At 42.3% G+C, this 16,660-nt stretch overlaps 1 protein-coding gene across 1 annotated transcript in view; it reads left to right on the forward strand.

Moving 5' to 3' along the window:
• Adat2 (adenosine deaminase tRNA specific 2) overlaps window positions 1-10,181 on the forward strand; it is a 17,648-nt gene extending 7,467 nt beyond the window's left edge. Inside the window, exons 3-6 of the mRNA XM_028779229.1 lie at window positions 3,728-3,878; window positions 4,508-4,614; window positions 9,383-9,455; window positions 9,557-10,181. Of these exons, the coding sequence (XP_028635062.1) occupies window positions 3,728-3,878; window positions 4,508-4,614; window positions 9,383-9,455; window positions 9,557-9,600 (375 nt within the window). The 3' untranslated portion in view covers window positions 9,601-10,181. The remainder of the gene's footprint in view (window positions 1-3,727; window positions 3,879-4,507; window positions 4,615-9,382; window positions 9,456-9,556) is intronic.
• Window positions 10,182-16,660: the final 6,479 nt, after the last annotated feature.

Genomic DNA, 16,660 nt, shown 5'->3' on the forward strand with positions numbered 1-16,660 from the left:
AGGTGTGGCCTCATTGGAGGAGGTGTGGCCTCATTGGAGGAGGTGTGTCAATAGGAGTGGGCTTTAAGGTTTTAAAAGCTCAGCCACACCTAGTCTCACTCCGTGTCTCTGTGTGTGTTTCTCTCTGTCTCTCTGTCTCTGTCTCTCTCTCTCTCTCTCTGTTTCTCTCTCTCTCTCTCTCTCTCTCTCTCTCTCTCTCTCTCTCTCTCTCTTCCTCTTTCTGAGTTACTGTTTCTCTCTGTCTGTCTCAGTCTGTCTGTCTCTCTCTGGCCTGAGGATCAGGATGTAAGCTCTCAGCTGCTGCTCCAGCACCATGCCTGCCTGCCTGCTGCCTTGCTCACTGCCATGATGATCATGGACTAACCCTCTGAAACTATAAGCAAGCCCCCAGGCAAATGACTTCTTATATAAGTTGCTTTCATCATGGTGTCTCTTCACAGCAAGATGTAGCTGGCAAAGATTCTCTCCCATTCTGTAGCCCCTCTTCATTCGATGTCTAGTTTCCCTTGGTGTATAGAAGCTCCTAAAGTTGTCAATTACATGTGCTATTGGAATTGTTTTCCAGAAAGCTTTTACCTATATCTGTTTCTTGAAGTGGTACCCAGTTTTCTTCTAGGGGGTAAAGTATTTCAGATTTTACATTAATATCTTTGATCCATTTGGCATTGATTTTTGTGTAGGGTGAGAGAAATATGTTTAATTTTATCATGAATGTAGATATCTATTTTTCTTAATACCATTTTTTGAAGAGGCTTTTTTCCAATATATGTTTTTATATTTATCAAATATCAGGTAGTTATAGCTATGTAGATTTATTTTGGATCTTCTACTCTCTTTCACTGATCCTTATGTCTGTCTTGCTGCCATATGTCTGTTTTGTATTATGGCTGTGTAGTGTAATTTGAGGTCAGGTATTATAATATATTTGTCCAGAATTGTTCATTTGGCTTAGGATTGCTTTTACTATTCAGAGGATTTTGTGTGTGTGTGTGTGTGTGTGTGTGTGTGTGTGTGTATGTGTGTGTGTGTGTGTGTGTTTGTGTATGATCTCATATTAAGATTAGAATTGAGTTTTCTAGTTTTGCAAAGAGTTCCATTAGAGTTTTGATAGGGATTGCATTGAACTTGTAGATTGCTTTGGGTACTACAACTATTTCTGCAATATTAATTCTGGTAATCCATGCTCATGGACAGGATTTCTGTTTTCTATTTTCTTCAATTTCTTTCTTGAATGTCTTAAAGTTTTCATTGTAGTATCAAGATCTTTCACTTCATCAGTATAGTTTTTGCTTCTAGATATTTTAAAAAACTATTATGAAGGTGGGCTTTTTCCCTTTACTTCTTCCTTGGATAGTTTGTTATCAATATATAAGAAATCTACCATTTTCATCAGTGCTGATTTTCTAACCTGCTACTCCTCTGAAAGTGTCAGATGTGATGGTTTTCTTGACAAATCCACAAGGCTCCTTCTCATTCCTCGGTCATTTCACTTCTTCCTTTCTGACCCATGTGTCTTATTTCTCTCTTGACCTAAGTTAAGACATTGGGCAGCACACTGAGTAAGGGTAGAGAAATTGGTCACTTCTGTCTCATACCATGATTTGGAGGAAATGTTTTAAGTTTTTCCTCATTCAGTCTATCACTTACAGGCTTGCCATATAGAACAGTTATTATATTTATAGCCCCTCTAGTCTTAGTTTTTTCATCACTTTTTATCATGAAGGTGTATTGAACTTTGTCAAATGCATTTTCTCTATCTACTGAGATGACCATGTTATTTACATCTTTAATATTATTTATTGTATGTTGTATATTGCATTTATTGGTTTATATATGTCAAGCCTCTAAAATGAAGCCATCTTGATTGATGTGCAAGCTACTACATTCTTGCATTAGGTTTGTCAGAATATTGAGAAGTTTTGCATCCATGTTCATCAAGAAAGATGGTCTACTCTTTTCTTTCTTTGCTGTACCCTCATGTGGTTTTGTTACTAGGGTAAGACTTGCATTGGGGAAGAGTTCAGCAATGTTCTTTCCCTTTTTATTTTGTGGAAGAGTTTGAAGAATATTGGATTTAGGTCTTCCTTAAAAGTTGGGTAGAATTTGGCCATGAGTCCATCCATGGGCTTTTCTTTGTAGGATACTTTTGATTACTACTTCAATTTTCATTGTTATGTATTTAATTTGTCTAGATCTTCTTGACGTAATTGTTGGTATATTACACATGTTTAGGAATTTGGATTAAGTTATTTTAAAGGTTTGTTTGTTTGCTTGTTTGTTTGTTTCTGTTGTGTGTGTATGTGTTGTGTGACACTACTCTGGGGAGGTGTGAACAAAAGTCTACTCACCTCAGATAAGGAAACAACAGACCAAAAGTAAGGGTATCACTGAAGTCCAGCTTGGTGGACCAGTTAACATTACTTGGGTTAATTACAGGAAAGCTCACCCCAGTATGGGGGACCTGGAAACCTGAAGCTCATTGCACAACTTGCAGGCATCTCAGCAAGTTGGAGAACATTTCTTTCAAGTATCTTAGGTGTTCTGAGCCTCTTCGAAGCAGAATGGCTGATATAAGTGTGTCTCTTATCAGCCTTACTGCTTATATGGACTTGAGGATGGGGGGGGCGTATCTAGTGTATCTAGTCAGTTTCAGGGATTTCCTGAAGCCTTTGAGTTGTTTACTTTTTGAGTTTAAAGAACTTCTCTGCAGGATGGAACATTTCACATCCATCTAAAACATCCTGTGTCTTAAGGAACTCATATCCATGGTAGAAAACTTTACGTGTGTGTGTGTGTGTGTGTGTGTGTGTGTGTGTGTGTGTGTGGTGTGCACATGCCTGTAGGTACCTTCAGAGGCAAGAAGAGGATGTTGGATCTCCTGGAATTGGAGTTCACTGGAGTTACAGTCACTTGTGGACCACCTAGTGTGGGTAATAAAAACTGAACTCTGGTCCTCTGCAAGAGCAGCAAGTAGTCTTAACCTTTATGCCTTCTCTCTACCCCAGCATTAAAATCATTTTTAATAAGAGGAAAGAAGAGTACCTAAATTACATCAGGCCACACTCTGCTTGGTGTGGCTCAGATTGCTCTAGGAGCAGTAGAGGAGAAGATAACAGTAGAATCTAGTTTAGACATGGAGGATCCAAAGTTTGCTTGAGACTTGTAATTAGTATATCACTGTCAGGATTCAAATTTCAGTGTAACTAATTCCATATGCTGGGTGATTTCTCCTGTAATATGCCGTCTCCCATGAAGTATCTGAAATCTCAAATGTATGCTTACTTAGAGTCTGTTGTGCTATAAGGAGAACATGACAATATAAACTCAATACAGATTTGCTTTAGACTGAGGTCAGTTTTAAATCTATTTGAAACTAGAGCATAAACTTATGAAAATTGCAATCCTCCATTAAAATATTCAGAAATGGTAGATATCTTTTTTTTGAGACTTATCTCCTCTGTAATATTTTAATGAAAAACAGACTTCCCCAAGGCACGTGAGAATTTCACTAAAAACATAGCAAGGCTTGTGTAGTACACTGGATTAGACGTCCCTGTTGGTGAAGTTATTATATTTGCACTGGGCAACTGCTAAGGGCATCCTGAAAGCTATGTTCTAATACAGCCAGAAATGGTAAGAATGCCGTTTGAATTGATGGTTTGCATATTTTAAAGACACCACCTGTATGAAACAAACAATATCAATGTAAGTCTCTCTCTCTCTTAAGGCTACTCGGCATGCTGAAATGGTGGCCATTGATCAGGTCCTAGATTGGTGTCATCGACATGGACAGAGCCCTTCCATGGTATTCGAACACACGGTGTTGTACGTCACTGTGGAGCCGTGTATCATGTGTGCTGCTGCCCTGCGCCTTATGAGTATCCTTTGGCTTCTTGGCTTCCTGCCTTTACCTTGCCTGTGAGCAAAAATGGCCAGATACACCTCTCATTGTTCTCTCTTTCTTCCGTGGGATCCTGGGACTAAATTACGTATTTTAAAAGGTAAAATTCCTGCATTAAATTTCTAATTCTGCAATGATTCTGAAAATATAGTTGAGAAAAGAGCAGAGAATTGTTTTGTGTATTAAGCAAAATCACACAGTCTCTGCTGTTTACAGTTGCCAGGGTTTGTTTGTTTGTTTACTGTTGTTATAATGGCAAGCACCTGCCATGGCACACATGCAGTACTCAGAGGACGAACCTGGGGAGTTGGTTTTCCCCCTCCACCATTAAGTATGTCCCAGGGATCAAGCTCAGGTTGTCCTGTTTGTATGGCAAGTCCTTGTATCAGCTGAGCCATCTTGTCAACTCATGATTGCTAGATTTTTAATTTCTACACACCTAGAGTCTCTTCCTCTTTTTTTTATAACTGGATTTTATTAGTTTAAAGGCAAACTGTAAACTTTTAATTGTTTTGAAGTCTGGATTGAGCTTTCTAAGGTAGTTAGTAGCAGCCTGCTCTTGCCGTGGTTCTTCACATCCCATGCAGGACCTTAATTCTGTGCTATAAATCCCGCTGGTCGTCTATGGCTGTCAAAATGAACGGTTTGGTGGTTGTGGTTCCATCCTAAACATTGCCTCTGCTGACCTACCCAATACTGGGAGACCGTTTCAGGTAATATAATCTACTTGTGCCCTCCTTCCCTCCCTCTTCCCCTCCCTCCTTCCCTCTTTCTCTCTCTGTTCTTTCTTCCTTTTCTCCCTTTCTCCACGCCCCTTTTCTTCTGTTTATCTCTCTCTTGATGGACTTACCAATTGTATGTGGTCAGTATTCCAAAAACCCATGACAGAATCAGACTGTATCGTGGGGCCCTGGATTGAGTTCTTTACATCTCACTGGAAAAAAATCTGTGTCCCTTCCCTGAACAGAGTTCACCAGCACCTTGTATAGGCTTAGAGACTCTCTCTCTCTGTTGGGACAAGTGGTGCCCGGTCTGTGGTGTGATGATGGAACTTGGCCTGCATTGTTAACTGGGATACTAGTCACAGCCAACAGTATTTAGGCACCAGTTCCACCACCACCATTACTACTATCTACCTGGCATTGCAGTTTCATTATTTGTTGATCCCTTTTAATGGTGAGACTTCCCCTGAGACCAGAGAACTTACATGTCTTTTGTCTGTTAGAAAATCTGCTTCCTTGCCACACTGGTGAAGGTTTTATTGTTGAAAGTGTAAGCATTAGGAATCTGTCTGACAGAATCCATACACTACCCGTTCATTCTCCAAGATGGAAGATTAATCCCAAAGGATTATACTCAAAAAACAGTAAGATTCAATAAATTCTGGAGTTCCTCTTGAAGGCCTCGAGTGTTCATAGGCTGTGCCGAGGACTAATCCTGTGCAGCGCGAGTTTTGTAAGAGTCTTTGCCTTGAATTCTTCCAGCTGAACATAAGCTTTCCTAGCCACTGCTGTATTTAAGAATAGATGCCTTTAACATCACATCAGAAAGAAGCTGCAACAGAGTGAGTGGGAATGAGTGAGGCTGATTATTAAAGACGTCTCGTAAAGTGACTTCATTTTTCCATTCATTTCTAAGAGCCACCCAGACATTGCTTGTATAGCACAAATTGCTGGCTCCATACACATGGCGCTTCCTCTATGAGAAAAACCTAAGTAATTTCTCAGAGTTTCTGAACAGAGCTAAGACACATCGCTGGGTATCAGACTGTCTAAGACGTAGATGAGGAGCAGAGGAGACAGCTCAGTGGGCAACGTGTCGGCCAGGCAGCATGAGGACCTGAATTTGGATCCCCAGATCCCACTGAAGGCCAGATGCAGTTGAGGGTCCTGTGGTGAGACGGGAAGCAGGGACAAGAAAAGTTCTGGCCTGCTAGCCCGATAGATGTCGTGTCAAACAACAAGAGAGCCTGTCTCAGTAAGGCTCAAGGGGAGAACAGGCGCTTGAACTTGTGCTCAGGGTGCACTTGCTTGCTGGCTTGTACATATACATGTGCACATGACAGACACACATACACACATGCACATAGGCACGTTGGTGACATGAAAGCACAAACAGTTCTGTCAGGTTTCTCAGTGTAGTCAGTCTTTCTCAGCCAGAGAAGTTCGTTTATAGTTCATCTATCTACATGGCCATGTTGAGTCAGTGGAAAGTGAATGCCATGGTTTAATGCCAAAGTATGTTCTAAGGTCTTGTTAGCTTTTAAAGCCTTAGTATGCTCGTCTTCTGGATGCTGTGTTTTCTTCCTTTTCTTTCGTTCGGCTCATGGGACAGAGGGCAAAAAGGGAGGTAGGATCTCACATCAGAATTGTAGATTCCTTTAATACTGCATGCAATAATATACTATAATATTATATAGTATAAAGTTCACAGGGATATCTGTGGATCTATTGTTTTTAAAAATATGGTCATTCATTTTTTTAGTATTTCTTTTTTTTCTGGTTAAAACATTTGCTTTGTTTGTTTTGTTTTTGTTTTTGTTTTGACACAGTTTCTCTGTGTATCCCTGGCTGTCCTGGAATTTACTCTGGAAACTAGGCTGGTCTCAAACTCATAGAGGCCTGCCTCTGCCTCCCAAGTGCTGGGTTTAAAGATGTGTACCGTCACTATCTGGTGAATATACTTTCTGCTAAAACCTACATACATATAGCTCTAGTTGATACTTTAGAATCTCATCTTGATACCTAGACCCATGGGTTATTATTATTATTATTATTATTATTATTATTATTTCCCAACTGTAACTGTGTTTCTCCTTGGACCACACATTAGAATCTCTTGGAGGGCTTTTGCATTTCTCTGTGCATAGGTGAATAAAAAGGCAGGGACGAGCATCTGTGCTTGAAGAGGTTGCGGTGTGATTCTGCTGAACAATGATGGAGAAGCACTGCTTTACCAACCCCTGGGGAAAGGGCCTGGTGTTCAGTTGGACATTGGAGAGTAAAGGTGGACGAGCTGGAAGGCACCAGGCCCGGCACACACTGACCAACAGTAGTTAGGGTGGTAGCATCCTAGAACCCAAGGGACGAGAGGACTCTAAGTCACGCTTGTGTGTCGGGTCATCTTGTGACTACAGAGCTGTGTTAGGAAGAAGATCATGTTTCCATCAGTGAGTGCCTGGCGATGTTTGCTGGAGAGACAGCCTCAGTGGGGCCTTGAGATCATTAAGACCCTAAGGAAGAGATTGAGGAGGAAATAGGACTGAGAGGGAATTCTGGTATGTTCTGAGGCAAGGGCAGGGCAGTACTTTTTAAGGAAAGATTACTGTTACCATGGGGGAAGATCCTAGGCTGGAGCCAACTGAGGCCTCAAGAAGGGAGTTTCATTCGCACAATGCCCCTGTGAGGCTGGCCTCCCGTCTGCAGGTGCTTGGCTCGGCTCCACTTTGAGGGATGGCTGTATTGTTTCACAAACTTGAGCAGGATGAGTTAGATCCTTTCCAGGCCCTCCAGACGAGTGCTAAAATCCCCGAGCATTTGGCCCCATCTCATATGTCTTTAATTTCTTTCCCCTACGCTCCCAAGCTCTTCAGCTTCCACACACATGCACACACACAGCCTTCTTCCCACTCTCCCGGAAGTGTGCTTCCTCGCCTCTGTACGTGTTCAGCGTTCGTCTTTACTCCATGTTTCATTCGTTGTTCCTTACAGCTCTCTTTGTATTTCTTTTTTCACATATTTTAATCTCTTCTGGTCAGTTATCAGAGCAAAGCCAAGCTCAACAGCTTCCTTAAATCTTGCATAGCAAAACTCCCCTCCGCCCCCTGTAAAGGACCAGGTACTAAATATTTCTGCCTCTTGTGAGAGAAATGTGTTTGTCACATAGTGTTTTATACTCTTAAAAGTATAAAAACCATTGCTTTGCTAGCTAAGTATTATAGCTCTCGGGGAAAGGCTTCCCCTGCAAGTTCTGCTCCTGCCAGCTAGGGTGGGGTTGAGGGTAGGGATAGGAGTGGAGGAGGGGTGTTTCCCTAGTGCTAGTGTGTAGTAGGATATTTTCCTGCTACATCGTATTTGCAGTGGAGCTCAGTTATTGGGCAATAGAAGAGGTAGGCAGAGTGAGGAGTTGGGGCGGGGAGGAAAAAAGAGGAGGGGAGAGAGAAAGGAACATGGAGGAAGAAGTGTGGATCTCTAGCAGTCCCAGGTAGCAATTTCTATCAAAATGTTAGGTATTGGGTAACAATTCTAATTGGTTGGGCATCTTGTGTATTGAGCACTTCCAAATATATAAATCCATTGGATAATCTTTAAGTATTAAGAGTCTTCTTTCTACCTGTACTGAGAGCATGGCGGGTATTGTCTGAGGCTTAGCAGAGAATCATAAGGGTGACAGGGTTGGCCCAGAATCTATGCTTTGGGGCGTGGTCTCTGTGGAGAGGAACCAGCCGCCACAGTAATGTCTCAGGGGTGCTCTAGGCCTTTGGCCTATTCTAGCTCTCCACGGTTGGCCTCTGGCCGCTTCTAGTGCGGGAACATGGCGGGCCTTCCAGATAACTAGCAGAGGTGGACCACGCAGTGGCTTTTTTTCTAAATTCTCCCATTTCACTAGTGTAACAGTTCTGCTCTACCAAGGGATAATTTACCCAGCGAATGTGTTACAGCTCTGCTCTGCCAATGAGGAGCCAAGGAATACTACAAAATCACACCATACAACAAACCTCACACAAGAATCCCCCCACCCCCAGGCGGGTGGCCGCCTAAGCAGAAGGCAGGGTTTAAGGGTTTCTTGGGGGGTGGGGCAGGGTTTTCTAAGGTGGAGATTTTCAGGGTGAGGATTCCTGGGATTTCAAGCTTAGGTTGAGCTCAGTGATTGGTAGGTTTGTGTGGCAAGCCCAGGGATTGGTGGGTTTACCTGTTCACGGTTTTCATGCTCAATGATTGGTGGTTTTCTGTGGCAAGCTCAGGGATTGGTGGAATTCTGTTTCTTGTTCCTGGGCTTGGGGTCAAGTCAGGGTCAGGATGTTTTAGCTTTGGCCCCTTTACCCTACGCTAGCTTGTCATTCTTAACTGCGGACGGGATTTGTTCCACTAGGAATAGTTTACCACCCCAAGGTGTATAGCATCCCATGCTTGGAGAAATATGGCCGGTAAAAATATGAGCACCTGTTCCGCATCTCGTTTAATCACTATATCATCCCTCTAAGGTCTAGTTACATACCACAGAGGGTCTAAGTACTGGCCTCTAGTGTAGTACTTAAACTACAGTTTAGGTGGTTAGTATTAGTGATTAATTGAGATGTTAGGTTAAGGCTGGATGCCCATTCTTTTGGAAATGTATGTCTTTATGCTTTTATTTGTCCCAAGTAATGAACATTGTGAGGAGTCCATTAATGTAGTCATGACTGTGTATACACCACCGTGGGGACATTTAGCCCACATCCAGTCATGGCCAATGCTCACCTCATGTTCCTCCCTTCATCAGTGCATCCCTGGGTACCGTGCTGAGGAGGCTGTGGAGCTCCTAAAGACCTTCTACAAACAGGAAAACCCAAATGGTGAGTTTTCCCGTGGTGCAGTGCCCCACCTAAGAACTCAGTATGAAGGACGTTTGGTGGCCCTTGTTTTTTAACTTATCTGACTTTTTTTTTTCTTTCAGCGCCAAAATCAAAAGTTCGGAAAAAGGATTGTCAGAAATCCTGATGTTGTAATGATCAAAGACTAGTACCTTTTGGAGATCTGGACAGAGTTCCTGACTGAGAGCCACTGGCATCGCTGGTCACGTTTATGTTATTACTGTGTGTGAAAACGGTGTCTCTCCTCATTTGCTCTGTTAAGGAAACAAATTAGCTTTTTAAAAACAGTCTGACCATGTAAACAGCTATTAGCTCTTCCACCAAGCTGAAAGAATATTTCCAGGAAGGGGAAGGATTAAGGTTTGTGGTCCCAGAGATGTGCAAGCAGGGCCTGCCCTTCATGAAGCTCTTTGTGGCTGTGGAGGTGGCCAAGTGGTAAAATGCTTGCCATGCAACCATGAGGATTGGGTCCCCATCAGTGCTAGGTGGGCTTAGTGGCCTGCCTGTAATTCCAGTGCATGGAAAACAGATGGGCTTCCAAGATCCCAAAGCAAGCTGACTAGATAGGTTAGCCCTTACCTCGGTGTCAACCTTAGGCGTCACATGTCCACACGCACCCCCCCACACACAACCCAAATGCAAGCGTTGACACACATGACACCATATATGTACACATGCCAAAAAAAAAAAAGACAAATCTTTGGAAGATTGATCAAGATCAAAACAGGAAGTAGAAGGAAGAAAGAAAGCTTTGACATTGAGTGCATTCAGACCAGGTCCTGCACCAGACTCCACCAGGGCACAACATGTACCTGGGCTTATTCTAATTTGTATTGACTTTATATATATGACCATGCGTGTCGGGAGTTCATGTGTGTGGGTGTGGAGGCAGAGGAGACTCTGCTGTTCCTTAGATTCAGTGCCAATCCTCCTTCCTGATTTTTTTTTTAAGAGAAGATTTACTGAAATGTACCATTTGGCTAGGTAGGCTGGCCAGGAATGCCCAGGCTTCTGCCTGTGGCCTCTAGTGCAGGAATTACAGGCATGCACCACCATGCTCACCCTCCTCCCCTCCCTCCCTTCCTTTTCTCTTTTAAATGTGAATTTTGGAAATTGAACCAGAGTCCTCCTGCCACTTGATCGACCTAGATAGCTCCCCAACCTTAGAACATTTTTAAAAGTATTTACATTAAACAGACGCTTTTAAAGCAAGTGTTTGAGTCATTTTTTAAAGAAAAAAATAGCATATCGCTACAATAAAGTTTTATTCATACCTTCTTTAAAGAGGAATAGTCTTTAAATAGTTGGTGCTGGACAGATGGCTCAGGGGTTAAAAATATATCTGCTTTTCCAAAAAGATACAAGTTTGGTTCCCAGCACCATCACTGGACAATTCGCAACCTGTAATTACAATTCCAGGGAAGTGGATACCCTCTTCTGGATTCTATGGGTACCTACACTTACATGTGCACACAGTTCACACACACACACACACACACACTCTTTAGATTTCTAAAGGAGAAAATTAAAAGTAGAGTCGTTCCTTATAATGGAGCTACTTATTCCTTTAACGTCCGTTTCTTCCCTGGAACAAAACGAAGACCTTATACTCTCAAAACAAAGACCTTATATTTTCCAGTGAGAGAAATGAAAATGGTCCATTATATAAGTTTCTGGAAGATAACAGTTGCTGCTGGGCATAAGGTCCACACTATAGCCCCACTGCTGGAGAGATCGAAGCAAAAGAATCATGAATTCAAGGTTTGGGCTATATAGGGAGCCCCTCCCCCCGCCCCCTATCGCCCCAATTAGAACCAGTTGCTATTAGGAATAAGAATGCAATGATGGTTACAAGATTGAATAAAATGATCCGTTGAATTCGAAATACCAAAGCTGTTACTCTTTCAAATGCGGATGATAAAGCTTAAACTGAGTATCTAAAAATGTGACCTCACAACAAAATCTCTGATAAGGGTCACTAGAGCAAGATGCGGCTTTTCCGCGTCGCCCTGGGCGCAGTGTGCGTCTCTGACCAGAAGGGGGCCTCCCTGTTCCACCGCCTGGGCAGCCTCAGTTTCTTCAGCGTATTCAAGTCCTTGATGCAGAGCGGCTGTGTTTGTTGACTCTGCCATTTGAGCACTGTCTCCGACTTGTTTGTTTTGAATTACATTACCGGCTGGAATGTGATTGTGGCGGTAGTATTTTTATATTGCCTGGGGGAACAGCTAATCACAGTTACATGCTTCAGAGGATTTATAATTGCGTGGTTTTGTGCGTGTGTTTTTTTTTTTAACAGCATTTCAGAAGTTTTATGAGCGAAGAGTACGCAGGATTTTAAATTTACAATAATGGTCTGTGCACCTTCTCTTCGGTTTTATCTACTTTAAAGACTGTCTTCTCATTAAGTTTTAGTGCCTTGCCTAGTGTGTTCCTTTTTGCAGTTGGTCATAACTCACTCCTGGCTCCCGTGCTCTCCTGTAAACAGACATCGTTATATTTATTGACTTCTTATCATTTTGGGGGAATTATTTGTCCTTGGAACAACCTGGGATCTTATCCTTGTAGAGTACCACCAGATTATTCTGGCTATCTTATGACCAGTGGGCTCATGATAAACCTTTGAAAGTAAATTTAGTTTGAATTTAGGGAAAAAAATAATAATAAAGGTAAGAGCATAGAGCCATAAATAATATGTGGCCATTTTATCTGAGAGACAAGAACAGCTTAGGAAGCAGAGAGAAAAAAACAGAAAATAAGGCAGTAGCATGTTTTCCCTTTTGGTTTTAGAGATGGCTAAGTGGCATTTCCTGGTTCCTAAGCAGGGCTGAATGGTTTAATTTCCATTTACCACCTTTAAAATTCTCTTTCCAGTCACTGACAGAGCTTTTGCACACAGGTTTTCCTGTGGAAAAATCTCTCTGGATCAGTTGTTGTAGATTAGGGATCAGCACTGCCACCGCAGGATCACTGTGAATATCATAGACACCAAGTGTGCAGAATTCAAACGACATGTCCACATGACAGTGAGGCGCTATAGATATGTATACACAAAACTGTCTGCGTGCAGCGCCCTCCAGCAGGCTCTGCCACACCTCAAAAACTTATGCCCAACAGAACCATAATGGTTGTACCTTTCTTTGGAAGAGACCAAAAAAGAGTGGTACTTTGTGCATGAGATAGTTAGGAAGATGAAGGACGTAGACAGGCTGTAGACACTTGCCCTGGTAAGAGAAACTGGGGAGAAATGATCAGATCTAAGCTGCTGGAGTATCCAGTGTTTGCTGGGTCCAATCAGCGATGAAAAGTCATGTTGTGATATCTTTGCATTTCCTGTCTTAGACACTTGAAATATGGAGAAAACAGCCAGCGACCCAAATGTTGGCAAGATGGTTCATTTTTCTAAGGACCCTCCCTTCCCTTTTGTAACCCAGGCTGGCTTCAGACTCGCTGTACAGCTGAGAATGACCTTGAGTTTCTGATCCTCCTGCCTTTCTAGGGTGCAGGGATTACAGGTGATGGCTACTTATGCCGGGTTTTGCCAGTGCTGGGGAGTCCGTCTCAGGACTTCATAAGCGCTAGGCAAGCCCCCAGACAATCATGGCTACCAGGCAACACAGGGCTACATCATAGCCCCTTCTTCAGGTTTTTTTTTTTTTTCCTTTTTAAGTTACATCATATGTTCTCCTGGTCCTTTACCGGGAAGCACTTCAGTTTTTATGCATAGAGTGCTATCCTGTACCGTTGCCACTCTGATCTAGCCAGTTTAATGCTCATTCACTTTAAAGGAGCACTGGTGTACCAGTTCAGCCAGTTGGCTCAACTAAGCCCTGGGGAGAATTCCCTCCAGCCCCGTGAAGCCAACTGCACCCTAGGGCTAAGTTACAGCACGTTCCAACCTAGAACATTTCGGTTGCCTTTCATATTGCTGACATTGGACTCTCAGGCCCTGTGTGAGCTCTCCCACTGAACCACTTCTCCCTCCACAGACAGTTTTCCTACCTGTCCTGCCCCTGTCACTGCTGCTGCTTTCCAGTTAGTGAGCTCTTCTTTGGGATAAGAGTGGTCTTTTTATTTCGTACTGACTCATCTGGAGGCACACAAAGGCCAGCAAACTCTACAGGTGACGTTAATTTTGTGCACTTGGTTAAGATGTCTGATTTAGTCACTGTGGACTTGGTTCTCTCTCTCTCTGTGCCAGTGAGTGATCAGTCTGTGGGGGAAGAAATAGTGACTTTTTTTTTTAAATAGAAAGTGCGTTAGACACTGATGGAAGGGAGGGAAGATTCATTATATAAATTCAGAGCAGCTGTTAAATTATTTGATTTCATTTTTTCTCTGTATTGTGTGTTCCAAAATTCAAAACGTTTGGTAAGAGTATTTTAAACAGCACAGTCAATGAAAAGATCTAAAACTAAGTACTTTCATTCTTGATATCCTTCTCAGCAAAGAAATAATCATGTAAATTTCATTATAACTAATAGTGTTGTGGAAAAATGGTCCAAGATATTTCTCATATCACAGATGCCCTGTGGTAATATAATAGGTCATTGATTACTAGCCCATAAAATCAAGGCATTGGGGGGTGAGTGGGGGACACACTCGTTTCCCTAGAGACATCTTGACTTAAAATGTTTTAGGTACCACCATTTGAGTGCAGGTAAAAACAAAAGCTAAGACTATTTTTTTTCTTTCATTTATTTTAAAAGAAGTCCAGCTTCTCTGTTTTGAAATCTTGGGTGAAGCCAGAGCTGGTGTTGCCTCGCTGTTCCACATCAGCTGACCTAGAGTAGGCTTGAGGAGAGGAGACATGAGCAATTGATTTCCCTGCCTTTTGGCAAAGGAACGAGACTGCATTGACTTCAGCCATGCAGTCAACTGCCAGCTCGTTCGTTCCTTCACAGGGCGCTGCTTGTGTGTAGTGAGGAAAGGCCTGATGGCTGATGTTATTTTTATGGGTCAGGCGGGCATGGCTTGTGGTGAAAGCTTGACATCTTTAGGATCCTACATGTTTGTTCGATGAGCTAATAAAAGCAGGCTTATGTGATTGTTTCGAACCTGATTTTCAAGTGGACTCTTATATGCTGGACACTTTTACACGCTGGACACCACATATCAAAGACAGCAAGTAAGCAAACTTTGTGATGAGATTCGACAAAGAGTGTCATTAGCCAGGCTTTGGTCAAGTTCCAAACTCTCTTAAACAGGCCACAGCATTGGCCCTGTGGCCTGCTGGGTCTGCATAGCCTTTTGCAAGTGTCCTACTGACTCTCTTTAGAGCCCCGCCCCCATCCCATAAATGTTTCATCCGCAGAACTGATGTAAAATGGCCTTGCCTTCCCTTCAGCAGGACTCACAGGTTAACGGTGACACCTTATATTCTGTCTCTTCATTCTACCTCCACCCCCACCACTTCCATCCTGCTAGCTATTTAGAAAGCCCTGATTGGTTTTATGTCTGGGCTTGTACATAACCTCACACCACAAACACATAGTGGTGATACCTCTCTAATCCTGAATGAGGTTATCATTCCCATTTTCACAAGTGTCAGGATAATCTTTGACAAGTCAAGAGTATAAACTGAAATCCAGAGAAGGGTCTCACAAAGTATGGCCTGTGGACCAATATCCACCCTAGTGCCTACTTTCATATAGTCTACATTTGATAAGATTTTTCACTTCTAAAGGGTTGAACAATCAATTAAATAATATTTAGTGATTTGTAAGCCTAAAATGAAAAGAATATTCCAATTAATCTTCTGGGATGATGACCACTCCTACCTCTTTCTTTGGTGCTACACATGAACCCTGGGTTACACAGTCTGGCCCTTTAGAAAGCATTTCCTGTCTCGATCAAGGGTGGAGAGAGAAGGACGTTCTATCGCCACGATGCTTATTCAAGTTCTATGACTTTGCAGCTGGGTAATGTGGCTCACTGCTCAGCTTTGCCCCGTTACCATGACTTTTGAAAAGTTTGTTTATAAATATGGAAGGGAGATTGGAGACACTAAAGTATTTATTTTGGCTTCAACTAGGTGATTTCTTTATATACTACTTTTAAGAGTAGCAAGGAGAAAAGATAATGTTCCATTTTATTTGTGGTTAGAATATATGCCTTTTATTTGTGACCACGATAAAAGGTTTTCAAGCCTTCGCCCTCTTTAACAATGGTTACTATGGTGTAAAACTATTTTGGCTTTCATTTTTTTTTTATACAAGTTAAAAACAAATAGAAACCATTCGATACAATGTTCATCAGATGGGCCTTTGTCCCATACTACTCATGGTTTATTTAAAATATTCAAATAAGTGCAAAGTTAATAATTAAAAGAAAATAAACTACTGCTACTGCTATTTCCATTAACTACTTAGATTGAAGCCCACAGTTGGGTTTTGAAAAGTCTTGGAGCAGGTGGAGTAGATCGACTATTGCAGCTCTGCCCTGCTGATCCTTCTCCAGGGCTCTCACCAGTTGTCTCCCCTTTGCCCTTTGCCCTTTGCTCTTTACCCTTTGCCCTTTGGGGAACAACCCTTCCTGACTTCACAGCAGCATTCCCACTTCAGCTTTGGCTGTTGCCTGTTCCTGAATTGGTAGGAAGTCATTTTTTTCAATGATGTTTCTGTCCTGGAGACCAAAATAAAGATGTCTGATTTTTTTTTTTCATTTCTTTCAATGATGTTTCTGTCCTGGAGACCAAAATAAATTAAAGATGTCTGATTTTTTTTTAAAATCAGCAATGTCATCATCATAATTTAAATAATAAATGGTTTCAGGAAAGATTGTATTTCCTGTTAAAATTTTTTAGTTACTTCTCTCTCTGTGTTTATATATATGTGAGTATGTGCATTTGTGTGCAGGTGCCCACAGATTGGGTCCCCTTGGAGACTTTGGATGCAGGCAGTTGAGAATCACCCCCTGCAAGAGCTTAACTTCTTAGCTTCCCTCCCCAAATTTTCTTTTGATCTAGAAGAAATTCCATTTTCTTTGGGATGAAGGACACTGGGCAGGACACCAGGAGAGCCAACATTTGCCTTTCCCAATGGGTTCCCTCCGCAGGTAAACCCAGCGCACCCCAGTCCTCCATTCATTTATTTTCAAGCTTTGATATCATCGGTGGAGACCTCAACATTAGCGTGCTCATCACCTCTGTGAGGTCTCTCCCATATACCCCAGCCCACAGTGATCTTGCT

This window comes from Grammomys surdaster, unplaced genomic scaffold, assembly GCF_004785775.1.
Source record: "Grammomys surdaster isolate TR1022 unplaced genomic scaffold, NIH_TR_1.0 348, whole genome shotgun sequence".
In the NCBI taxonomy this organism is placed as follows: domain Eukaryota; kingdom Metazoa; phylum Chordata; class Mammalia; order Rodentia; family Muridae; genus Grammomys; species Grammomys surdaster.